This window comes from Dermacentor albipictus, chromosome 4 (genome assembly GCF_038994185.2).
Source record: "Dermacentor albipictus isolate Rhodes 1998 colony chromosome 4, USDA_Dalb.pri_finalv2, whole genome shotgun sequence".
In the NCBI taxonomy this organism is placed as follows: domain Eukaryota; kingdom Metazoa; phylum Arthropoda; class Arachnida; order Ixodida; family Ixodidae; genus Dermacentor; species Dermacentor albipictus.
The window spans coordinates 121,163,179-121,189,698 of record NC_091824.1 but is presented as its reverse complement, the minus strand read 5'-3'; the positions used below and the strand labels follow the sequence as shown (position 1 = coordinate 121,189,698).

Below are 26,520 nucleotides of genomic sequence, written 5' to 3'. Positions count from 1 at the left end.
AGAAATTACTTGTGTATTTAACTGAAATGTAGAAATGATAAATATACGAAAATGAAAGTGGACAAAAAGAAAGTGGCCGCAGGTGGGATACGAACCCCCATGTATTCGCTTTACGCGTGCGATGGTCTTACCAATTGAGTTACCACGGCGCCATTTTCCCGCCCACTTTACTGGGTATTTATTTATCTAGTGAACTCTGGGAGTGTTCATATATATATATATATATATATATATATATATATATATATATATATATATATATATATATATATATATATATATATATATATAATGAGAAGCCAACAAACACTGACACCAAGTACAACATAGGGAAAATTGCATGAGCTTAATAAATGAAATCAAGTAAGGATAAATTGATGGAAATTAAAGTGGATGAAAAAACAACTTGCCGCAGGTGGGAACCGAACCCACAACCTTCGCATGTCGCGTGCGATGCTCTACCAATTGAGGTACCACGGCGGCGTTTCCCCATCCACTTTCTTGGGTATTTATGTGTACTAGTAGAACCCTGGGAGTGTTAGCCAGCGCCCCCACTCACAGACCTTGGCGGCGGACGTGGAACGTCTTTTTTGCCGCAGGCGTCACGAGAACGTGAACTTTTCGGGTGAAGGCAACTGGTCAATAAACCCACATATACTACCTGAAGGCATCAATGTTGCCGGATTCGAGACCCTCGTTAAGTAATAAACGTCACGTTCTCGTGACGCCTGCGGCAAAAAAGACGTTCCACGTCCGCTGCCAAGGTCTGTGAGTGGGGGCGCTGGCTAACACTCCCAGGGTTCTACTAGTACACATAAATACCCAAGAAAGTGGATGGGGAAACGCCGCCGCGGTAGCTCAATTGGTAGAGCATCGCACGCGACATGCGAAGGTTGTGGGTTCGGTTCCCACCTGCGGCAAGTTGTTTTTTCATCCACTTTAATTTCCATTAATTTATCCTTACTTGATTTCATTTATTAAGCTCATGCAATTTCCCCTATGTTGTACTTGGTGTCAGTGTTTGTTGGCTTCTCATTATATGACTAATAATTATCGGGTCCCTCGGTTAACCCCCTTTCTTCTCGTTTATATATATATATATATATATATATATATATATATATATATATATATATATATATATATATATTCTAATCCTACAATGGACAGACGGGGCACTGTGTCAACGACCGACTTAGGGAACATGCAAAAGCTATAAAGAATAATGAAGGTGAGCGACTTGTGGATCACTGCAGGGCTTGCACCGATTGTTTACCACGGTTCCGCGATGCGAGGATTTTGGGTAGAGGCAAGCACCAGACATCACATGAAACATTGGAAGCCTTCTACATCAAGAAAGCGGGTCCAAAGTGTGTTAGTGATACGTCGATTTTTCCTTACAATGCTGAGCTGAAGTTTCTATCACGCCTACTCTGATAAAACCTTGTACTCCATGTTGCCTTGTACGCATGCGCGGTGTTGTGGAGGGCTATATATGTCGAGTGCTTTCCCCCTCATTAAACAGCTGAAGTAGCGCCCGTGGTGTCGTCGTCTTTCTTGTGTGTGTTGTTTTTTGGCGCAAAATCTTTTCAGTATATGTGTGTGCGTGCGTGCGTGCGTGCGTGCGTGCGTGTGTGTGTGTGTGTGTGTGTGTGTGTGTGTGTGTGTGTGTGTGTGTGTGTGTGTGTGTGTGTGTGTGTGTGTGTGTGTGTGTGTGTGTGTGTGTGTGTGTGTGTGTGTTGCATAAGCATGGGCGGTATTCCACCCATAGCAAAATTTTCTTTACAAATTTGTATCTCCCCCTTATAATTTCAGCGTGAGATAAAGACTAAAAACTGAACAACTCAGGTGAAACATTAATCTTTTTGAAGATGAAGCTCGTGTGAAAGATGATGCTTATATATCGGCACTACCTTGAATTCCGAACAGAATAGCTTGCGAGTTTTGGTTTTAGAGTCTCCATCTTCACCTCATTCATTCTTATCAGTAATTCGCGAGCGCCATTTGCCTTTGTCCTTCACTCTTTTCGCGCTCTTCTCGACACTAGTGTTCCTGTAAAAGATGCACCGCCACAACTATACTTGTAGTGAGGCGAAGCCATTACAAGTATGGCAGGACAAGGTGAACAAGGAACGCTGGTAAGAAAACAGTAATGCGAAATCATTATATGTCCCATGAAGCGTAAAATCCGGCGTCCATCCGGGGTTAACATCCGATGGTAACAAAAGCCACATGACCAAGTGATGACGTCACATTCTCGGCGCTGGACCTGCTGCGGCTCGCACTGCGAAATCCCATGGTGAACAGCCACGGCGTCGGGCAGACGCCGTGGCCCACACCCCAAAAAATTGACTTCACCCAATTCGAAATTGAAGGGTGATGGCGAAGCAGGAGAATGGATGCAGAAAAAGCGAGCACTTGTCCTCTTTTTTTTTTCTTAGTCCCTTGTACTGCTTCGCGCTGCACCACACAGCCTCATGGAAAATGGAGTTTACCCACTTTAAAAACCTTCCTGGCACACTCCCAAAATTGATTTGGCCAACCCCAAAATTTGGGTGGCCCACCCCCAAAATTGACGTTGCCCAATTCAAAACTTTAGTTGACAGATGTTCAAAATGGATCTCACCCACGCCCAAAATTGACTTGACCCGTCCCCAAAATTGACGTGGCCCACCCCCAAGATTGAGTTGACCCACGTTCAAAACTGACCTGGCCCACTCCAAAAATTGAATTAGCCCGCCCCTGAAATTTGGGTGGCCCACCCTCAAAATTGACTTTGCCCAATTCCAGCACATGACCAAGTGAAAAGTACCGCGCGGAAGAGTCATAATGATTTCGCATTCAGTGCACGTAAGGAGGCCTAAGTGCCCCTGCAACTCTTTTCATTTTGTGATCATGCGAGCATGGAAAAAAATTCTGACAGAATCAAGAAAAAAGAATTAGCGCTAAAACACGGAGAAAAAGAATAGTCCATACATGCAATCGATACAAACAATCAGCAGCATTTGATCAGAGTTGAGTATGCAGCCGCACAGTCCTTCAAGCTATTGTCAATCTCAGATGCCTCACGCGAGCTGGCTTCATTGGAAACGTATAAGAGACGGCGGACAAATAAAGGAAACGCAGTCAACGCCAGAGACCAACTCATTCTGACTCTTAAACTGCAGACGGTGCGAGTCACGAGGAAAAGTTAACCAGGAAAAGATGCTAACCTAAATCATGAGCATGGCTTATGACATGTGGGACGTAACTTCGTCAATGAATCGAACCAGTTCCCACTTGTTCGCATACCATAAGGTAACGTCTGACTTCTGACTAGTATGCTGAGGGCATACAATGGCGCCGGATTTACGCATAATGAACGTTTACTCCTGCCTTCTGACAGACTGAGTATTTCATTAGTGAGTGGCATATGAAGGGATTTCGATGCACAATTTCCCTCTGTAAATGGCAGCGAATATGCAGAAACCATGTTCATTTGTTCGTACAGCCGCATTCATATTCTTCGGCTTCTTCCACTTCCAGTATTCCCTCCAGATTTCTTTCCAGCTCTATCCAAATGGAGAAAAAAAACTGGCGATAATCTTCACATGTCGACGGGTTCCCTTCAAAGCATTTCTTTCTCGCATTGGGCGCAAATACTCACCGGATTGCATCGTAAAAATCAAGAACGAGCTTGTCAGGATCCAGACGACGTCATTGGCGTCTTCCTTGTTGTCAAAAGTAGTCTCGTTTCGAGCCATGTCGCCCTTGTAAAAAGCCGCTTCTTCCAGGAGCGACGCGCGAGCCGCAAACAGTTGTGCCTTACCAGTGCTGGGCCGACATGGCGGGGCGCGAGGTCACGTGGCCTCCTTTAAGATTGATTTCAAATGAGCAGAGAGGAAACGATCGGGCATCTCTCCCTGCCGAAATGCGACCGGCTGGGCGCATAAATGCCGCCTTTTGTGGAGCTCGCCGGGAGGCTTAAGCACGCGGCTCGCGTCTCACATCGACCCGGCTAATGGTTTTGCTCAAGCTGTTAGCAACAATCTGGACGCGCAATTATTAAAGGCGGAGCGCTACGTCCCCAATGTAGTGGTGCACAGATTGGTGGTCCGGGTGGTGTGCGTACAAATTTTATCGCACAATGCATATTCCCGGAGCCTCTTTCGAGAAAGAACCTTATAGCTTTCAATTCTATAGCGCTTCCTTCACCACCTTCCCTCTATCCTCTTTCCAAAAAAAAAGCAAAACGAAGGAGCTAAACGTTGAGGCTACGCTCGGACATAATTTTCTATACACTTCTTGGTAAATCTGTACAGCAGTAAAGATAAGTCGATGCGCTAACCACGCTGTTTTATTTTTAAGTACAGGTACCAGAGAGGCTCGCAGTGCGCGCTGCTTAATTATCTTAAGCCCTAACTCGGACTCTGCGGTAAAAACCGAGCAAAAGTGCGAGTTTACCTTAGCAGTGCGGGCGTTGTAACAACGTAATCCGCACCCCCATATCGAGCTCCTTCGTATCCAAAGGCCGCGTACTGCAACTGAGTTGGGAGAGTTGAGGGTACTTCGCGACGCGCATGTCTTAAATGTACGTGGAGTGTAGTGAAGCACTATTACAGACGGCAAGGAGAAAGCAGCAACCCCAGAAAGTCGAATTTACCACACAAGAGCCCGATGATCAAAATCAAATCCGTGGCAGCGGTGACGTTCCATATATTGAGCTAGATGGTCATAACACACTTCTTCGTTAGAAACAGCAGAACAGATAATGCTGGAAGGACAATTAAGACAACGACTAGATAACGTTAAAGTATCATAATGTAGCCTGCCGTCAGCACAGGCAGGCATCCTTCATAACTAGTTTACGACGAACTAGAATTGTTCTAGTTCGCTATAACTAGGATTATGGTCACGGTCAGCGGTTGTCGAACTGCAGTCAGCCGGTACGCAGTTTTCTTTCACAGGGATCTTTTAAGTGATTCAAAGAAGCTTCAGGCCTAACAGCCCCAGAAGCATTTAACAAAAACGATTCTTTCTATGCATATCGTGTGCGCATAAATCTCTCATGTTTCTGTATTTCAATATGCTCCTCATTAAACACTGCCGAATGCATACCAGCTCTAGCGTGCAGCGAAATTCGCGATGTCGACAATTCAACATACAATTTTACTGCAGGCTTCAACTAAGACAAGGATGCATAAGAGACACGTACTATCCTCTCTTTAACACACACACGTGTGCGTGCGTGCGTGCGTGTGTGTGTGTGCGCGCGCGTATGTGTAATTAAAATATTCTAAAATAGCTTTTTAATTATTCACCTTCGGGTACATGTTGCAATTGCGCAATTCACACCGAGCATATATAGTGATGTTTGCTTAGAAATCCTAAGAATAGCACCACTTTCGATATATCCGTCCCAAAAGAGAGGTATTTTATTGACAAGAAAGAAGTCAACCTGAGCTGGTGCGCTCTGGTATGCTACTCTGCACTGCACGTGGAAGAGAGAATTAAAGGGAATGAGAGTATTGGGATAGATCTAAATCTTTTTAAAAATACATAGGCATTTCAGTTATGATTGTACTAGCATTGCTAGAGAAACGAAACTCTTATCTGAAGCGCCAACTTCGTAGCAATGTTAAGGTCGGATATATGGAAACCGACGCTTGGCAGAGGATTTCTGCAAAACAGACACATCACTACTGCTCCATTTCAATTTTTCCAATGAACATGTCTTTTCAATTATTACAAAGTTCATTGAGTGAATCTTTTAAATAGCTACTTGGACATTGCGATTCGTCGTGCCGAGTGAATGAATTTTTATTATTACTGTGCCCAAAAACAGCATATACTTGCCTTCTAATTTGGTGCACAAGGAAGAAAAGAAGTTGCAGTTTCGCCCAAAAGGCGAAGCATCGGTTGCGTAAGCAAGTTATTAGAAGTAAGGATAGTAGTGTTATTGGCCGTATAAACTTGTAAACATTCGCTTACTAGCTCAATTCCAAGCATGGTGTCACAAGCGCGCAAGCAAACATGAACACATTTCACTCGATGACCGCGGACACTCGCTGTCAAAACGCTGGCCTGAGGAAACGCGGCAGCAGCAGTGAGCGAATTGACCTTCATGCTGCCTGTCGCTGTAACGTAGAGTAAGCGCTGAGCACACAGCGCACACGAAACTATCTGCACTCGGCGCACACTGCCCTTATCGCAGATCGCTTTCGAGATAGGACCCGCATACGCAGCCGTCGCCAAAGTAGAGCCCCCCTCCCCCCGCAGTTAGGGTCTCAAACCGAAAAAAAAAAATGCGTCAGATCAAACGTGCCCTGTTGGAATCCATATACAGCAAAGCTTTCCGTAAATGCATAAGTAGTGCTGAAACATGTGTTTATGTTTTTTCAATGTGAGCGCAAAGTGAAATCGAACGCTTTATTCATGTTGGCGAAGAATGTAATGTACGTTCGAACGCAACCAGCGTTATAGGGGTTGAAAGTGGCAACGTTGCCTTCTGCTCCATTCGTTCGAGGTACTCGACATCCCCTTGGAGGTGCGGATGCGACGGTCGAGGCAGTGTCCAGTCGGCAGATTTCACGTCTCATCGCGGCTCTCCGTGTCGTGGGCCCTCGCCTTTTCCACCAGCGGCCAACAACCAGCATGCGCAGGCCGGCTTCCCCCCTCTACCTTCTGCTGCTGCGGGCGAGGTAGTGCGAGCTATCGCTCCTACATGGCGCCGCCGACCCGCAGCCGAGTATAAGCTATTCGGCGAGAACGCACGAGCAGCAGCAGCAGCAGGCAGCCAGGGTCAGCACGAGAGGCGCAGGGGTGTTTTCAGAGCTTCGCTTTAAATGTACCCTGAGGATTGAAGCCTAGGTCTGGGCTTTGAGGTGCCAACAACGCGAACAGCGGCCGCGCAGTTCCTTGCTGGGTCCTGCTGTGCTGACTAAGCGCAGACAAAAAGTACAAATCAGGCATATTGTGCCCAACAACGATTTGTAGAAATTCAAGGGCATTGTATTCTGCTTGGAGGCGCCAAACGTATCTTGAACCATGGCACGGAACAAAAGCACATTCCCCATACCACTTGCAGTCGTTGCTACGGCATTCAGTAGCGACCACAGAGTTATTCTCACAGGAAGCTGTGCTGATGAACTAGTTGGTTTTCCCATTTTCTCTTCTCAATGACACCGTACGTCTTCCTTGTACTCCCTGTGTCCCATCATGTGTGTTTGCAGTGTATGGCCTATGTGGCTTTTAGCTTCTAGAGAAGTGACGATTCTGCGGCACCTTGAAACAATGTTTTGGAGGCAGTACAGCCACCTTCATAAGTGCACAAGGAAAACTCTTGCTTGGGCTAGTTGGTTCATACTTGAATTAGTAAAGGCAAGGCGCAGAAGACCAGGACTCAAGAACACAAATGACAGGACCGGTGCCGGTCCTGTCTGTGTTCTTCTTGAGCCCTGGTCTTCTGCGCCTTGCCTTTACTAATTCAATCATACGTGCAAGAGTCTGCTGATGTGGCCATGTAGTTACCACCACACACCAGTTGTATATCTATCCCCATTCTCACACATAATGCAACTCGTTGGCTGTAACAATGTTCTCTTGAGGTGCACTGACTGAAAAGTAGTTATTTTGAAAGATCGCTTATGCAAATGCACTCGTTTTCACCGTTTCACGCCAAACCGGTAGCCATTGTTTTTTCGGTTTAGGTTTGGGTTCAAGCACATTCCAAGAATATGGGTCTGAGTTCTGTTTCAATTCCAGCTAGAATTCTGGTACGGGTACGGTTCTTCAGTTCAGGTTTGGTTCGACACCCTGAATTTAGTTATGACTGTAGGATGTTTTGAGAAAGCGTAATAGTTTCACGATACTTGGTGCAGGAGTATATTATGTATGAATGAGTCATTACATTATGGGAGCTGATACAATATCTTCACAATGGCAGCATCAGTCTGAATTTTTTTATGTTGACATCATTTTTCTCTTTCACAATATCTTTATTCTCAGGAAATGCACAGCTTTGGTCACATTTGAAGAGTAATCTATCACCTTCGCTTTACCTAATGTTAACCTCTAGTGTACCTTTAAGGCTTTGAAGTCACAGAATACCGCATTAGTTTCCAGCAAAGCCTTCATGGTCCTAAAAAAAATCAGGAAAATTCAAAGGCTATACAATTGCATTTTCATGCACTTTGTAATGCATGAACTTTATTTCGAAATGGCTTACAGTAGGCGAACGTAGCCCAGATAGCCAAACACCTTTAACTGCATCAACAAAATCAAAAGGCTGCACACTCTAACTTACTTGCTTTGGCAAGGCCACAAATTCACCTCCACAAAGCTTGTATATGGCCAAGTATGGTTGGTGCTTATGCAAAATATTTCAGGCACATACTGAAAATTAGAAAAGGCAAAAGAACCTATAAAAGAATGATACAGAAGAATGGCACGCACAAAATACCAATGTATGGCAAAGAAAAATTATGACGAGCATTGTTGACAAACAGTGCATTTTGACAGTGTGCAGATATACTCGACCTTACGTAAAGTCATCAAAATGACATTTAAGTAAAAACAAACGCAACATGAAATAAATGTGAGTACATATTTCATGACTACATAGTGCTTTCCGGGACGCTTCTATGACAAGAAAACACAGCAAAATTTCCTCCTTTGAGCCCATGAAATAAATGCGAGTACATAATTCACGACTACGTAGTGCTTTCTGGGACGTACCCGTGACAAGAAAACACAGAAAAATTTCCTTCTTTGAGCCCTTCCTCCCACCTATTTTTCATGTACTCCCAATCGCAAAAGTTTTCCGAGTGCAGGAGCTAAATTTTATGGCTGATAACATAGCCTCACAAAAGCGAAAACTTCAGTGTAAATTTTCGTATGCGACCATCACAAGTCATCTCTGAATGGTGAAAATGTGATAAATTTAAGATATCTTTTAAAATTTTGTGTTCCAGAAATTTTTGCAGTCGATGGTACATGAAATCCAAGTGAAAAGCTGATATAAACAAGCACTTTCTCCCCTTCTATACAGTAAAATAAAAGGACTCATTACCATTTCACATGCAGCAGGGTTCAATCTGCAGAAAAATAAGATTTGTATCACACTCTACATTATAACTCAAGCACTATACTACCCCTTTTGCAGCTATGCTGTACTCATAGTCATATACACTCTAATTATGTCTGCAGGGATATAATTACTTCTACTTCTAAAGACAAACGGTATATCATACATAACGTGACCCCTACGAAAGAAGACCTGTATCCTTGCATACCTTTACAAGTGTGAGCAATAATAGCACTACCATATAACTATCAGCCTCTGTAACCTGTTTGAAGTAGTAATGAACAGGTTACAGAGGCTCCTCCTATAGCTAGCAATGAAGTTAGAAGGGCCTTGCATGACATGGAATGTGGAAAAGCAACAGAAGACGGACTAACAGTCGATTTAATCAACGATAGAGGAGGCATCATGCTTGAAAAGCTTGCATGCTTGAAAAGCTAGCAGCCCTTTATACGAAATGTCTCACGACTTCAACCATCCCAGTGAACTGGAAGAATGCCCACATTATACTAATCCACAAAAAGGGAGATGTTAAAGAATTGAAAAATTATAGACCCACTAGGCTACTTTCAGTACATACTGTATAAAATATTCACCAAGATAGTTTCCAACAGAATAAGGGCAACACTTGTTAAGGATAACACAAGTTAAGGCAACACATGTTAAGGACCACGCAAAGAGTGATGGAACAAAGAATATTAGGCATAACATTAAGAGACAGGAAGAGAGTGGTGTGGATCAGAGAAAAAAAAACGAGGATAGCCAATATTCTAATTGACATTAAGAGAAAAAATTGTAGCTGGGCAGGCCACGTAATGCGTAGATTAGATAAGCAGTGGACAATTAGGGTTACAGAATGGGTGTCAAGTGAAGGGAAGTGCAGTCGAGAATGACAGCAGAATAGCTGGCACGATGAAATTGAAAAATTTGCAGGTGCAAGTTGGAATCAGTTGGCACAGGACAGAGGTAATTGTAGATCGCAAGGAGAGTCCTTCATCCTGCAGTGGACTTAAATTAGGCTGCTACTGATCATCATTATCATCAGCATAAAAGAAAAGATGAGCTTCTACAAAAGTAATGACAAAGTAAAGACTGCTGATGGTTTGTCTGCTCAGATCATAACATCTCATGCCAGCTTCCTTAAAACACTGCTGCAAGATGGCCTAGCACTACAACACTACAACCAACACATGGGATGATCGTGAGAGCATTTGCATGTTTCTGAACTACAGTCAGGAGGTTAATGCCCAGAACACATAGCATAGTACATACGAAGAGGGGCCAAGGCAGGATAGAGTTCACACAAAAGAGAGTTGCCTAAAACCTTAGCAACTTATTCGGAAGGGCAGGAGAGAATGCTAGTCTAAGAGGGCTATAAAAGCTGCACATGAGAACCGCAAAGATACGCGTGGTTCACAGTATGTGAGCTTGCGACCTACAATCTAATACAGTGTTTCTAGTAGTATCATGTAGCAACTACATAGAACATACTTATCAGATATTTAGACTGGCATCACACAGAATTATCAAATTCATATCATGCTGTAAGATAGTGATGCTCTTATCGCATGCAAGATACACACTGCAGGGCAGCCACTTTAATCAGTAACCACATAGAAAACATTTGGTAGTGTTTAGAACATCGTTATCATGGTATCCATGCCACGCAATGCGACACTAAAATTTCATTAGAGATATGGTCAATGTGGTTGCCAATTAAGAAATATTAAGAACACTGAATAGCAGACACCTGCAAAGCTACAGAATGTGTTAACAGCATTCAATACATATAGTGTGGGCAGAACAAACAATGGAGCATTTTCTAATGAAACTGGGTTTGCCTGTATGCTAAAAGCTACATTTACTGTTGCATTTAGGCTCCTAAATGAAATAGTAAATGCTCTTCAGTGAGATTTCACAGCACTTGAATTAATCACAGCATGATGCAGCCTTATACTACTGGCCACACAATCAAGCTTCCCTGTCAACAGCTGTGCAGCAAGGCACTACTAAATATCATACATTATGACACCTAATGACCACAGTATAAAAGACAAATCCAATACAAAATCAATATTGGTATCTTATCCAGGTCACTGTTTTGTATCTCAGTTGAAAGCATCACTATATCTACATTGTTCATGCTGAAGATAACATGACACTCAACTCTTATGTGCATCGGAAGACAAACGGGCGCCAGGTCCCCTAGTATGCATACTCAATGAGGGACAGAAAATGCACTAAAAAACTTAGACCTGTCTGGACAAGACACACACATACACAAATGTCCAGTACGTATAATATGGCATGACTGTTCACAATCCTCTTACTTCAACCACTTTACTTGCTTTTGCTTCAACTGCAACTGTATATAAGTCAGCAAAAGCTGTTTTCAGTAAGTGTAAGAGAAATTGCTTCATGGCAAAATATCCTAAGAACAAACTCTAACAAACACAACATAGAAACTACCACAACAACCCTTATCTTGGCTAACAGCATCAACACAAACTGAAATATGAACAAGAATAGCTAAACAAAAGCTCCTAAAGAAACCTTCTTGAGCATGCACTGTAGAAATACAACATAGCTGTTATAACACATGATGTAACCTGAGAAATCATTGTTCAAACCTGATTCACAGTCATTCATGCACCACAACAATCATCAGTGATCTTGTCTTTTTGAAGGCGACATATGCTTACATCGTCTTGAGCACATGTCACCTGGAAGCATAAGCATACGTCATCTTGAAAAAGACAAGTCCACTTGTCAAAACCGTTGGCTTCTGCTATTACCTTGTTCTCGTTCTGCTTATAGTCTTGAAGTTCCATCTCCCACCTTCCCTGCGTTTTCATTTCACTTTACGTCGACAGTGTAGCTAAGATCAGCCAGGTGTACTCACAAAGAAGCACGGCCTGCATTTATCACACTAAACTGACCAACCAGGCATAAGTTTTTGGCCTATTTTGTTGTTTCTGTGGCACAGAACATTTTAGTTTCACACAAGTGCCACAAAGTTGAAAAAAAAAATTGCTCTCAAAACGTACCTTTAAATATTTTGCAATTAGCAGTGTTCATTTTGCACATTTGTGTGATGACGCGCATGTAGATGAATCTCTTCTGCTATGTGAATGACTGCAAACACCACATGTTAAGCAGTACAGTAAGAAACCTTCCACATTTTGTAACTAAAATAGTCGATATTCAAGCTGCCTTTTCCACAGCCTTTCTTATATTTCATGGCAAGCATACTGTCAGCTTTCTGAAGCATTCTTTAAAAAAAAGAAAACTGCATTTATGCCCACCACAAAACCATTACCCTGGTGTGCCACAAATACTCAATAAACGTCTCAAAAATACTTTTCTCAAAAGCATTACAATATGGTACAGTAAGCTCCCTCTGAGAATTGCTTGAAGAAACGTAGGAAATATCTTCGTCCAAAGAAAAATTCAGCTGAACTTTGGTTCATCACATCCAAAGCAATAACAATAACTGAAACCTCGTTATATTGAAGCTACATATGACACAAAAATACTGTTATATTCAATATTCGCTATAAGCATATAATAGTTGCATGGAGATAATTGTGAGAAACATTTTAGATTTACTTCATCATATCCATGTTCATTATTTGGATGTTTGAATGTACAGTATATTTTCTTTAGGACTAACTTGAAGGGACACTGGAAATATATTTGGCCTGTTAATTAGGCTTGTTAGCCTTAAAGGGAGTATTATGTAAAGCCGGCGTTCCCAAAATAGATTGCAGCGAGCGCCTTAAGCAGCTTGAGCTCCCACTCTCTTCCAGAACCCTTCCCCCATGGCTACAATGCCAGCTTAATCAGCCTTCCCAGTGGCCTTTCAGTGAGCAGCATATCTACTGCATTCTTTTGCCTCAACCCTTCAAGTGATATTAGAATATGGAAATAAACAAGCAGGCACCCTAAAGGCTATTTCACAAGCTGCAATTTTCACCACATGTCAATGAAATTTCTGTCACTCTGCAACTACTACAGTCACCTAATGATCTTTGCGATTGCTCTGCGAGTAGATTCCTCCAAGTTGGCCACGCAGCTGCACAGTCATTGAAATTAGTGTTGCCACTTCACTGTGAACCAATAAAAAGCTTATGGCGATGTATTATGCGACTAGTGAAAGTGGAGCAAAAATCCCCTCGTAAAGGCACAAGCATCTGTGCAATGCCTGAACTAGCCCATCTAACCCCATTTTCGATGCCGAAGCATACGGATGAAATTACACAGCTGTGTGCCCCAAGTGTTGACATATTTTACAAGAGCTATAAAGCCTTTGCTCTGATGACAACTGCACTATCTCCTTCACAACATTTCAATCACCACAGCAGAGGCCTCAAAACCTATCTCTAAGTTGCAGAGCAAACATACTGTTTCTGTTTAAAACAAGAATTATACTAATGACGTAATCATTTTTGCCTTGTGTTTGAACAGTGGTGAAAAGTACAAAACATTTACAAGCAGCAAGCAAGTTGGGTGCCACTCTCATTCAAGATAACAAGTTCCTCAGTATATGAAAGCACTGAGACGTTTTGTTGTCCTGCTCTAATGCACCCCTATAATTGGTTCAGCAGCTTGCTTTGTGACTCCAGTTGCACAGCTCGAAAATCAAACAGCGAGATTGATCTTTTCACCAAAGTGACTATTCACAATTATGTTAGCCCTGCGACCTCTGCCACTAGTCAGTTTAAATTACCCAGTGATCGTGCACTTGTACTCTTGTGCACATTTAAGGGGGTAGGTGTGAGAGGCCAGACATGGAAGAAGAATGCAGGGTTCCCCACTGCATTCCTATACTATACTGCAAACCTATACTATTATTAGCTTCCACTATGTCAAAAATATTTGCAACCCCTGCCATATAGCATTTGTATAGTACTCTATAAAACACATCATAGATGATACTAATATTTCAGCTTCCTGCCAAAAAGTGCAGTAGACAACACACTGCTGCATTGGTTACAGTCAACATACTAGAACATGACTCAAATGTCAACTACACACGTATAGCTTCTAGATACTCCTGAACGCCTTGCTTTGCGTGGTAGATGCACTCGTTGGCAGATGGACCCCGATAGGATGATCCGAGCAGGGTCAAAGGCAGCTTGAGATTGGTGATAGAGTCACAAATCTTCGACATGCGCTCGAGATGGCCGACCAGGTACTGTGGAACACATTCCTGTGACATGAAACAAAACTTGTTAAAATTACAATTTTTATTCATTGTCCGAAATTTTGCTTGCTTCTCAAAACTGAATGATCATGTAAAAGAAGATACAGTCACGGCCTTGTGTCAAAAGAAAAACTAGCATGTAAGCCCACACATAAATTTGTATGAGCACACAAATTTGTACTATCATTATTTACATAAGCACACAAAGTTATAAAAGCTCTTTCCAAAGGACAATAACAGAGCCGAATTTCTGACCACATAATTCAGCTACAAACAGCTACTCTGTGTAACCCTCCATATGTATTTGATTACTACAGCTTCCAAGAAAGTTTTCATTTCATGTTGTGGGACGACCTCTTTCACATGTGTACAGTTAAGCATCGATATAACGAACTTCAGTAGAACAAAATCCTTATCGTAAAGAAGTATTTAACCTTTTATACCTTCCAGTCATAGAACACCATGCATTTTTAACCATAGTGTAGCAAAGTGTGTATTTTATTTTTAGCCTTAGTATAACAAAACCCTTCGTGGTAAAGAAGAGTTGGTTAGTGAGTGTGTTTTGCATAAAAGATTGAATTTCAATTTAGTGCAATTTTGATATAATGATGCAATGTGCCAATTTTACCAACTTCTTAACATCGAGTTATAACTGCATTATGAATTCTTTGTGTAACGTATGCGTACCTAAGCATACATGTATCGTGTATTCTTGTAAAAGGGCCACAACCATATATGTAATTAGTTCGCTTCTTTACACTATCCTCTCTGCTATTCTTTTTATCTCCTGTTTCTTTACTCTACTCTCCCCTTCTGACCACCGTACAGGTGTCAGCAGCCTGGGCTAAACAGTTAGTGCGACGATCAGTAACTTCCTTCTCTTTATTTTCTCTTATTCCTTTATTCAACTAACAAACAACCAATTACTGCTCCAACCACACCCATGTAAGTGTCACACCCTTAACGCTGGGCCAAAATATTTATTTAAAAGTAATATTTACTCGCATATGGTTTGCACCCCTTTTTCCTCCCCCGCCTGCACCTCATGCACTGCATGGTATCGAAGTGGCATTGATTAGGTCACAGCTGCGTATTGGTCTAATTGCTGTTTCATTAAAATGTAGAAATAGTAAGGAAAAGCGAAATGAAAGTGGACAAAAAGACAACTCGCTGCAGGTGAATGCCGAACCAACATCTTCCACATTACGCATGCTGTGCTTTACCAGTTAATCTATTTCAATTTCTTTATTATTTCCATATTTCAATTAAACATAACAATCAATTTCCTCAAAGCTTTCTCTGGCTTTGTTCTCTGGCTTTGTTCCCTGTCACTTCATATAGTTGTGAGTAACAGTAAAATCCAGCCCCTCGGATTGCCTTATTTTATTGCGACAGCAATTATATGGACATTCCAGGTGCATTTCTGCCATCACTGTTGCTGTGATGTTCCGTATGAAGGTCAAGGGCGATAACAGCTTCGCCACGCACCGTATGCTGTATGTACGAGTGAAAGCGCACTAGGGGAGCTGAAAATTGCGGCTCAGTCTGGCGCACGCAAGGGCAGAAAGCTGAGAGGAAACGCACAGTCTTCCATCACGCAAAAGGCCATTGGGGGATGGAAGTCATGGGGGATGCACAGTCATGTGCACAGTCATGCACACCCTATCTTGAAAGCGATCTGCAGATGGTTCATACCTCTGTGCAAGCTGTGTTCTCGCCGCTGAGTTTGCATTGGAGCGATAGACAGCACGAAGGTCACTTTGCTCGCTGCTGCTGCTGCCCTTTCTCACGCTAGCGTTTGTGTCCACGGTCATCGATTGAGATGTGTTCATGTTTGCTTGTGACATTCACAAGGAAAGTTAAGTGCTTCGTTATATCGAGAATTTCATTATATTTAAGTTTGTTATATCGAGGCTCAACTGTATATATGTGAGCAAAAATTGCTAAAATGAAAAAAATATATTTCGAATATGATGCACTTTTTCAGAAAAGAACTTGGAATTTAAAGAGCTAAGGTGACATGAGCTCTCACTTTTTCATCAACACATGCCACTGCATGTATTTGTCGTTTTGTATATCACACCAGTTTCGTGAATGTGTATATACATAAGCATACTGAAAAGATTTTGCGACAAAAAAACAACACACACAAGAAAGACGACACCACGGGCGCCAGTGCCCGTGGTGTCGTCGTCTTTCTTGTGTGTGTTGTTTTTTGGCGCAAAATCTTTTCAGTATGCAAGATCACCAACTAGCCCAGCAGTTAACTCTTCTAAAATACATAAGCATGTTTTCCGTTGAAGACTAGTTAGAAGACACACTGAGTCTCCATGTTTCTCTATTTCTCTGATTTCTGAATCTTTAGTGTCCAGATGTTCCGCCATGAATGTGTACTGGTCATAGCACTTTTGCAACCAAGTGACTGCTGTGAAAGCTTTTTATCGACAGTCAACAGTTGTGGTGGCCCAGCTCCTGACCAACTTGTCTATACACACCTTGAGCACGTTCACATGGTGCCTGACAGGTGGCTCATCAATGTGAAGATATGTCCTGACAGCATCCTTAGCAGCTTCCAATATGACATCTGGGTCAACACTGTCCACTTCTCCAAAAGCTTGCTTAAACCAGCGACCACCCATCAGAACCTGGAAGGCAAGAATTGAGAGAAAATGAGAACAACAATGATACAATCCGACAGGGAAGAAGACTTGATATAACTGGCTCCTAATGAATGCAGGATTTGTGATGTGCTATCCATGTTTTTGCCTGTGGCACAGGATAGTATGGTTTAGAGATTATAGTATGAATTCGAGACCTAATGCAGGTACAGTCAAACCTTGTTAAAACAAAGTCACATCTGACACGAAAGTACCTTTGCTATAATCAGTATTCATTACAAGCATATATATTTATCACATGCTTATAACGGCAATAAACAATTTATATTTGCTTCTTCATATCCACTAACTCATTATATCTGTGTTTTTTTATATTGGGGTATGACTTATATAAGACCCTAGTTGAGATTAAAAGGCACAAGTGAATTTGAGCAGGTCAAATGATGTGTGATACAGATTACCAGCACTCTATTAGAAAATTTACGTAGTCAATGAAGGCAGAGTATTAGTTGGCGTGATGATACACTAGACTCCAATTTTTTTACTCCAGTTAAATAAATTTTTTTCAGTTAATTTGAACTTGAACTAAAGTCCCAGCTGACGCTCATACACTTCATTATTTCTATTTTGAACTTAGCCTTCGCCAAATAATTTGAACTTAGCTGGTCATCATGCACGCACCCGACTCCTATTGTGACCTCATTGGTGAATTCAATAGCGGCAGTGTTCATCTCTGCAGTGCTTAGGGTACAAGGAATGCCTCAAACATGTGTAGTCTCCCATAGAAAACGCTTATTTTCGGCCTGCCTCTGGAAGATTTTAAAGCAACAATGAAACCTCACAATGAATAATTACAGTATTTACCCAATTCTAACATGCATCTTTTTTTTTTTTCCACAAATACATTTGCAGCATTTGTGTGCTTCACTGCATAACGTGCCTGTACAGCGGCAATGCAGCTTCTACATTCATCTTGTGGCAAAGCTAACTTTAGAAAACTGGCCACAAGTGTGCCACATATTAGATCCTTGCCCATTTTTGTTGTTAAAAGATAGGGTGTGTTAAATTTCTACTCTGTTTAGGAGCTCCAATGTAATTTCTATGTCAGTTTCCTACTTTGGACACACAGAAAGCTACTGCACATTTGACTCAGGGGTGTGCTAGCATTGGGCAAAATTAATCAGCGGTGCATTTTGGCGCTTTTTCTGCATTTTGTTAAACTAACCCACCAGATAGTTAGACCAATTTCGTCGGTCCCATCAGGGTTGAATTAACGGAAGTTGACTGTATAAGGAAATTTGCAGACATAGAGTGAGTTTACTTATTGCAGGACAACGATCATTAGTGATCTCTAGTGGAAGCAGGCTTTTGCCCTACAGTGGACTTATCATTTATTCATATCTAAGCTGACTATTTTCTACAAGATGGTTAAGACAAAACTTATGTGTCACCTAAATTCGAGAATGAAATTCAAGCAAGGATGACATTTGAGGAATTGGTGTGAGGATGTGGTTTAATGATTCCACTAGTTATAAGCACTGATGTTTTCTTTAAAGGTCAGCTTGAGTACCTCAGCTACATCAGTACACCTGTCACCTAAATGAGGAAGTGAGAATGCTAACTGGTCACACCAATAATGCATTGTGAAGACAAGGGACAAGCTGGATAATAGCGGATACATGGAAAAGCATTCCAGCTAAACTGATCTTGCGACCGCCTCAAAAATGATAAAATTTGAATGAAATAACTGGAACCGAGGATAGCACATTGAGTTGGGGGAAAAGGTGGAAGCAATCAAGTGATGGCATGATGTAATAGACAAGGGCAAGTAAAACAACACTAGCACTCTCTTTGGTTTTGCATATACTGCAATGTTAAATTATCATTCCTAATTAACTTGCTTAGTTTCTCTGCTCATAAGCAATGTAAATGTGCCAATAATGAAAGAAAGCACGTAAGCTACAGAGTTAACAGTTTCTCACCGTGATGCGGGTCTTTGTGTCATACTGGCCATCGTGCTCAGGAAAACAGCAGGAGTCAAAGGTGATGTTGAGCAAGTGAGGGACTTCAAAGGAAGGAACCATGATCCCTGAGCACTATAAAGACAAAAGGAGAAGAATGTAATTTAATAATGAAACACGAACATACTCTCCACACTGTCACACAAGTTTTGATCACTTTCACAAATCCTGTCTCACCAACTTTAGACCCACGACTACATGTTTCCAATGGTAAGCACTACTAGACGATACACTTTCTTTTCTCTAAACTTTGACACAGCTATAATCACAAGCATCCTTCATGAATAGTGAAGTGGAATTTAAGAGAAAACCATTTACAAATGTTCAAAAAGTGGCAGCAGCAATGTGTTCCAGCAATGAGCCATGCCTGGCACAGTCAGGGTTTACACTTGAGGTGCTATGTTCACTACCATTTGCTGCAGCACTCAAGTCACACTTGAATGGACACTGCCAATGCTTGAACACAAATAGTTGCATGTAGTGTAGTGGCTGCGAAATGAACATTCCAGTACTATCTTCATTTGAGGTAAGAAGTAAATGTTGGAGCCATAAGAAAAGTGATAGGTTAGCTTAGTTAGTGAAGCACTAAAGCAGTTTCAAGTAAAACACAGTACCACAATGTGGCTACCTGAACGTGCATTTGATTAATTACGCCATCCACTGTGGAATAATACACAAGGAAGTTATGACGGTTACTCCTCCCGGGTGGCTGTGGAAATACAGGTCTTTTCTGTAGTGCGAAGGTGATAGTGCTGTGAAAAATCAACACACATGAAAAATTCTTGTTGCTTCTGACTTTAAGTGTGCTGGTGCCCTGTCTCTGAAGATCAAGAAATATGCAAAGGTGCGTTGCTCACCAGTGGGTCACAAAGCACACGAAGGACGTGGCATATTGCTCACCTGAGGAACATGACATCTTACCCACCAGACAATCATGATGCACAGAAGTCAGGAAAGCAACATGTTATGTCACAATTACCATGTTACTCTACCAACATTTCTAAATTGCACAAAGACATTCATGTATCCATAGAAGACTACCTACTTTCTGTGGAACATTCACAGGCAAAAGGAACCAGAAGTTGGTTTTCACAAAGTAGCTCCTTTCTTCTTTAGTATTGGATGCTTCACTTCATAATATAACAATATACATAGTGGCAAGAAAGGAAGGTGCCTAATTTACATGCACAGTGATAAAATGGGAGATTGTCTTTACTGTTTTGCTCTCTCTTAAGGGCTGCAAGGCAATGTGAAATGGAAGACTTGCCTTATGGGAAAGCAACTGACCCTTGAACTCTAAGTTGACAGTTGCTATGTGGACAGACGGTATAGACAGAAGAGACTGAGCAAGCTCTGGCCAATCATGGATCAGTAGTTGGGACAGCTCTGCAAGTTCAGACCAGATATGAACAGTAGCAAGCCAGCACAGAAAACAACAGAAAAACAGTAGAACAAGTGACACAATGCCTTGAACAGCACACAAATGCTTATTCATACAATAGACACACATACAGTACAGTTCTCTTAAAAAATTCCCCTGAAACAAGTTTAGCCTTACGTAGCTTTGAAACAATGGGTTACATAAAAAAGAAGATATCTATAAACATGGCTAAGAGTCCACTCTTCTCAACCCATGGTTGCCTCCATAAGCACGTAGCTAAAGCTATGTTTCAACTTTTAGGCACTGCATTGTCCAGGGATGTTTGTTGTCTCCTTGCAGTAGGTTTCGACAAGCACCATTACTTCTCTTAGTGCACCTTGTTCATTCTGATGCATTCTTTGCCATTACTGTGGCAATGGCAGCCTTGAGGTAAGGATTAGGAGTGCTTCTGGCGTCTTCCAGCATGTGGTAAACCCTGCACATCACCTACTCTAAGAAGAGGCATGGTTTGCCAAAACTGATGGTGTGGAGATGAAGTGCAACATTTGCTAGCCCCAGCAAGGCTGGTGTATGCGAGTGCCATATTCCTATCACTTTCAAGTCATAACATATAGTTGCATTTAATTGTTTATTAACGAGGTTTGGAACCACCCCTCGGGCTTGGTGAAAAAAATGCAGTCTGTGCATAGCATACTCTGTAGTGAACATTTCAGCGCAATTTTGCAGTCATGTGCGGCACGTGAAGCTCACAAGCAGAACACAAGATCACCTTTTTCTGAAACACCCTCTTTCCAAACAATGCCTTATCCTCACCCATTTTAATGCCTTCAGTGGCTTGCATTCGTCATCATATGCAAGATTCTTATAGATGGCTGCTATCGGCTGATAGCTGACATTAATCAAGAAGGATGCTTGGATCAGTGCACTTGTTCCAACTGTTATTGTGTATACTTATTGATACAGCTTAATAGACAGGCTGAAGTAAGTGAAAATCTGTATTTCAAATTTTGATAAGAATTACGTACGTCTGGTCACGACTACCCGTATTGTTATATGCTAGTGCTCGGCTGTACTTGCTTAATTAAGAAAAAATTAAAATTTGGCCACAATGCTTATCAGTGTTATAGGTCTCGCTAATTTCGGTTAGTTTTGAACACTATACTAGCCTCAAACCTTGCGAAACTTAAGGTCACAGATATGCATGCCAGCACGCAATTACTCCTGTATGCTCTTGCTAGAGAAGTTGGCTGACTTCACTTCATATTGAGTATCGACAGCACTTCAAAATGTGCAATGTGGATGCGCCTACTATCGGTTGGTCAAGCTGGTGCAGGACAAAGCTGGTGCATACCACGTAGCATTGCCAGACTAGAGCACATGAGCGCAAGCACGCACTCCAGCCCTGTCATGCACACACCAAATGTTGCACTATACACTGCAGTTAGCCACTACAGTTGTATGTAGCTGCATCTGCAGCAAAGTGTAGATATCGCGGTCACCACAGGGTGCAGTGACAGGCCCACTGCAGCTCACTGAGGACAGCTGCATGCTCTGGGGACATATTTTTGGACCATCGCTCTTGGCGATTTCACTTTCAGAGTGTGCTTATTGGCTGGTCGAGCAAAACCAGATCAGCTGATTGGCCGGTTTAGCACTCTGACACGCGAAGGTGATAACATCACCGAATGTGATAGTCCGAGAATACATCCCCTGATTGGTATCTGTAGGTGACGTGACTGTAGGTGGCGTAGCTAGTGGGCCCGAGCACCAATATGTTGTCTGCTTACCGAGTTCCACACCTTCGAGGTGCATCGCCATCATGTTCAAAGCTTGTTACATTAGGAATCCTTCCAATGCAAGTCCGCAGTGTGGCATACATCAATTAGCTGATGTGCGCACTGCCGACATACTTGCACGAGTGAATATAAAGATGATGTTTTGTTCGATCCTCGGAATTGCTCTGATTTCCATAGATATAAGTTCAAAATGAAATGTGCTGCTTCCCACTTGGTGCAAGAAAACACAGCTGCATGTAGGTATCTAGTACACAGTAGCATAGCTAAGCAATGAAACACTGTGAACTCAAGCATAAGTTGAGGGATAGCCTCCGAGTTTGGCACGTGATAGGCGCCAAAATCAGAAGTAGTGGCATCTACGTGAACATCCAAAATAACATTTGAACTGTGCACCGCGGTGACATTTAGTAGGCGGGGCGTTGTGGCCACCACCCCACTCCCCCGCAGCCTTTGCAGTGCAAGGCATTGCAGAAGGAGAGGGAGCACTGTGACGGAAATCAAAGGTGATCTTTGATTGCCAATAACTCCACTAATGCTGAACGCATTGAAGTACTTTTTGCTGCAAAGCATGTATTTTGGAAATAGTGTATCTCAACACCAAATGCATTTCTTCTATAAAAAGTGGTTCAGGACCTGCTTGAAGGACTGAGCCACTAGCTAACGCCAGAAAATCCCTTCCATGTTCAATAGGCACTGATCACTACAATAGTAGCAGAATTATTTTTCTCTCACTTCCTCCCCTTCCTCTATGCTGGCCGACAACTCTGCCTTTGTACACTTAACACCCGTGAGGACAAAGGTGCACACAAATGTGCATACACAAGCAGCAGTAGATGATTCTCATTTTCATCCAGAATTACACCACTGCTTTGAAGAGTTACCTATGCTTATTGCCCTTGTGGCATTATATATTATTGGCAAACATTACTGTACTTTCATGTCTAAGACCCAATTTCCCACTTTCAAGGAGAATACTATGGTGCATCATGGACAAGTAATGGGGTACCGAGGCCAAATTTACAGAAAAAAGAAAATGAAACTAGAGGTGAAATACAGTATTTTTCTGCATATAACCTGCCATCGTGTATAACCCACACCCCCAATTACAACAGCCTGAAAAGCCAAAAAAATGCACATATCACCCGGAAATAAATTCACACCACAGCACTCTAATCTTTGTAAAAAGTCTCCACTCGTGGATGCACAACTTTTCCACATCGTATCTTCAGTCAGCGGCTCTGTTCTCCATCACGTTGGTGACATTGATAATCTTCAGCTTCTGCTGTGTGGTAAAGAACTGCCATTGAGTGCAGCTCATCACAATTCGAGTTTTGGTTGACCGGCACTGTCTACCCTATTTTCTAACTACTAAGCGCAATACAGTGACATGAAAATACGAGAAGAATGGGAGACCATGAAAGAGGGCAGAAGGAAGCTTAACACAGGAGGGTGGGAAGAGGGTGAGTTTCCCTAGGATATAACAAAACTTTAGGTATTGGAGTACGCTGTGTTAAAGTGTGGCTCCATGACAGCGCAATGTACACTGTCGTGCACCTTTAGACAAACTCGCATATAACTTGCACCCCAACTTCAAGTAAAAATTTTTCAAATTATTGGTGTGGATTGTGCACACAAAAATAAGATACTGTCACATAGTAGTGACAGTGAAGAACACAGCAGTAAAACTATGAATGAGGAAAGTAAGCTTTTATTGGGTGAAGCTGTGCCCACAAAAACAGGCTACAATCAAAGCACAACGATAGCGGCGAACACGGTCGGCAATTGTCTAAATGTGATCAGCGGGTCAAGCGCGTTGGATTTTATACTTCACTCGTCGAAAGTTATAGTGTAATTGTTGGTGCCCGCATAGTTTCCAATAATTCATGTCAGGCATGCAATCGGATAATACAAGGTTCAGTGAGAAATCCAGGGAAAATATGAGGAAGGCGGCAGATGGAAATTCAAGACGATGAGCAAAACGAGAACAAGGTAAAAGCAGAAGCCAAAGTTTCAACAAGTGGACTTGTCGCCTTGAAAAAGACAAGTCCACTGGTCGAAACGTTGGCTCCCGCTTTTACCTTGTTCTCATTTTGCTCAAGGTTCAGTGAGAACAGAGATAGCAGATAAAATGAACGATCACATTTGCATAATTTTCAAATCATGCAGGCATGTCTTGCGCTGAACGATAACATTTAACATCTGTTATCTGAACATCGGTCACCGGAGAAGGATAAGCAAGCACACCTGTCAATAGGACAATTCAAAATAAAATCACAAGTTAAACGTCTATATGACAAATTATCAGATATAATGAAATAAATCTAAAATGTTCCTCGTCCATACGACCATGTAATGAATACATGTTTATAATGAATATTGAATATAACGAAGGTATTTTTGTGTTAGATGCAGATTTGTTATAGCAAGGCTCAACTATATTTGCATGCTCAATCAATTCTTTGGACATGCAAGAATAGTCCATGCCTGACTAGGAGACCATGCTATACTTGCATAGAATGCACTATCAAAGACAAATGATACATGAACAAGTTAGAGCTAACCAGAATTTATTATTTGATTTACATTTTTTTTTTCATTCATGCGATGATAGCATGATTTTGGCTTTTATGATGAGTACAATGGCTACAGTATTGTAGAAGATTGGATATGAAGCACCGTGCAATTGCGCTCTCAAGTTATTAACAGATTATAAGAGATATTAAATTCTAAATATAAACACCATGCAAGTGATCTTGTGTGCAATAGGGACAAGCGACATGTCCACTTGTTGCCTACAAGTAGAACCCCATATGAGGAGCCACTCCAAGCAGCGTCTCCACGCAGCGTCTCTCTAATAATTTAAGTTGATTTGTTTTGCTGTACAGAGCAGCATAACATATTTCTGAAGGTCTTGCAGTAGGTTTTTTCATCCTTGCATGCATCAAAATTTGATTGTTTGCTGGTTCTGTGCAATAATAAATACAGTCTATGCTCGTTACAATGGACCTGCATACAACAGACTTTTGGATATAATGGACCATATTTTAACCTTAGTTCGCTCCACCTATTTCTTTAAGGCAACAAAGCTCGGTTTTAACGGACCACGCTACAACGGACTATCAGCTACAGTGAACGAAATCAACAGCAATTTTCGTCAAAATTGGGTGTACAAAATGGACTTTTGTTGTGTCAACATGGGCTGACAACTGACTTGCGAGGGTCAGCCAATGATCACGGCTCAATATCGCACGCATGAGGGAGGAAGGCGACGCAGAAGTGCCCCATGTTCTTCCGCGTGCGAGGCACGTGGGGGGGCAGGGGGGGAGGCGAGGGTGAGTGTGGGTTTTACTCAGGTGGCTGCTGCTTACAGTGCTGCCTCGCGGGCGTCATATCTTGAAAGCGATCTGCGATGTGGACAAAGTGCGCCCTGTCCCAGTAGCTTCGTATGCACTGTGCTTTCAACATTTAGTTTAGTTGGCATTGAAGCAAGAGACAGAATGAAGGTCAATTAGCTCACTGCTGCTACCGCGCTTCCTCATTTTAATGATCTGACAGCAACTCTCAGCGGTCATCAGTGGGATGTGTTCACGTTTATCTGTGTGCGCGTGACACCGTGCTTGTTAATATAGTTAGCGAGAATGTTTACAACTTCATACAGCCAATAAACCTACTATCCTTACTTCACATAGCTGACCAATAATTTGCTACCGCAATCGATGCTTCGCCTCTCAGGTGAAACTGCGACTTTTTTTGTTTGTTTTACTTTGGACGTTCGTCCCTCACATTTTGCAATAAGGTTGTTAGAAACTGCGACAAATGTTTACGAAGTGACGCATTTCTGATATTACAGACTTCAGATAAAACAGACATTTTTTCCGGATTATCAGGGTTCATTGTAATCAGAGTTGACTGTAGTATGTTATTGATGTGCATCCTGTTCCAGCTTCGTGCTATTGGCTAGTTTCTCATAGCACTTCCGGGTGATGAACGACAAATTCTAGATTTCTAGAACCGAGCTATCGAGTGACAAGAATAAGCAATCCGATCATGCATCGCTTGAAGCTATTGCTCATTGCTGTCGTGCAGAAAATCACCCACATGGAGTTTGGGCTTTATGCTTTCTGACTGGCATTTAGTGATTTGTTCACAACAAAATTAATTACGTAGGCATGCTGGCATGGTTTGGATGAATGCTTATTGAACATTCAAAACATTGTCCTTGTTATTCCCGCCTACTTTTCTCTATTAGTTTGCTGCGACTAACCACCTCTTTTGCATGTCCGTGCTCTAACCTTGCCATGTTACATACATATGTAGTACAAAACATCAATGTATATGCTACACAAAACCAAGCTTCAATAAACCAGTCTAAATTGCAATATAAAGGCAAGTAGGCTATGAGGATATAACCCAGAATACAAAAGCTATAATGCAAGT

General features: G+C 42.0%; 2 protein-coding genes across 4 annotated transcripts in view; one reads left to right on the top strand and one right to left on the bottom strand.

Annotated features, from left to right (window-relative positions):
• The window catches only part of LOC135917766 (proliferation-associated protein 2G4), a 125,754-nt gene that overhangs the window by 42,189 nt on the left and 57,045 nt on the right, over positions 1–26,520 (top strand). The gene's annotated exons all lie outside the window — the stretch shown is intronic.
• Ppox (protoporphyrinogen oxidase) overlaps positions 8,155–26,520 on the bottom strand; it is a 50,442-nt gene continuing 32,076 nt past the window's right edge. For all 3 annotated transcript variants that reach the window (XM_065451357.1, XM_065451355.1, XM_065451356.1), the window contains exons 9-12: positions 20,174–20,292; positions 18,868–18,981; positions 16,763–16,912; positions 8,155–14,273 (exon numbers count right to left, since the gene is read on the bottom strand). In XM_065451357.1, the coding sequence (XP_065307429.1) occupies positions 14,091–14,273; positions 16,763–16,912; positions 18,868–18,981; positions 20,174–20,292 (566 nt within the window). In that variant the 3' untranslated portion in view covers positions 8,155–14,090. The remainder of the gene's footprint in view (positions 14,274–16,762; positions 16,913–18,867; positions 18,982–20,173; positions 20,293–26,520) is intronic.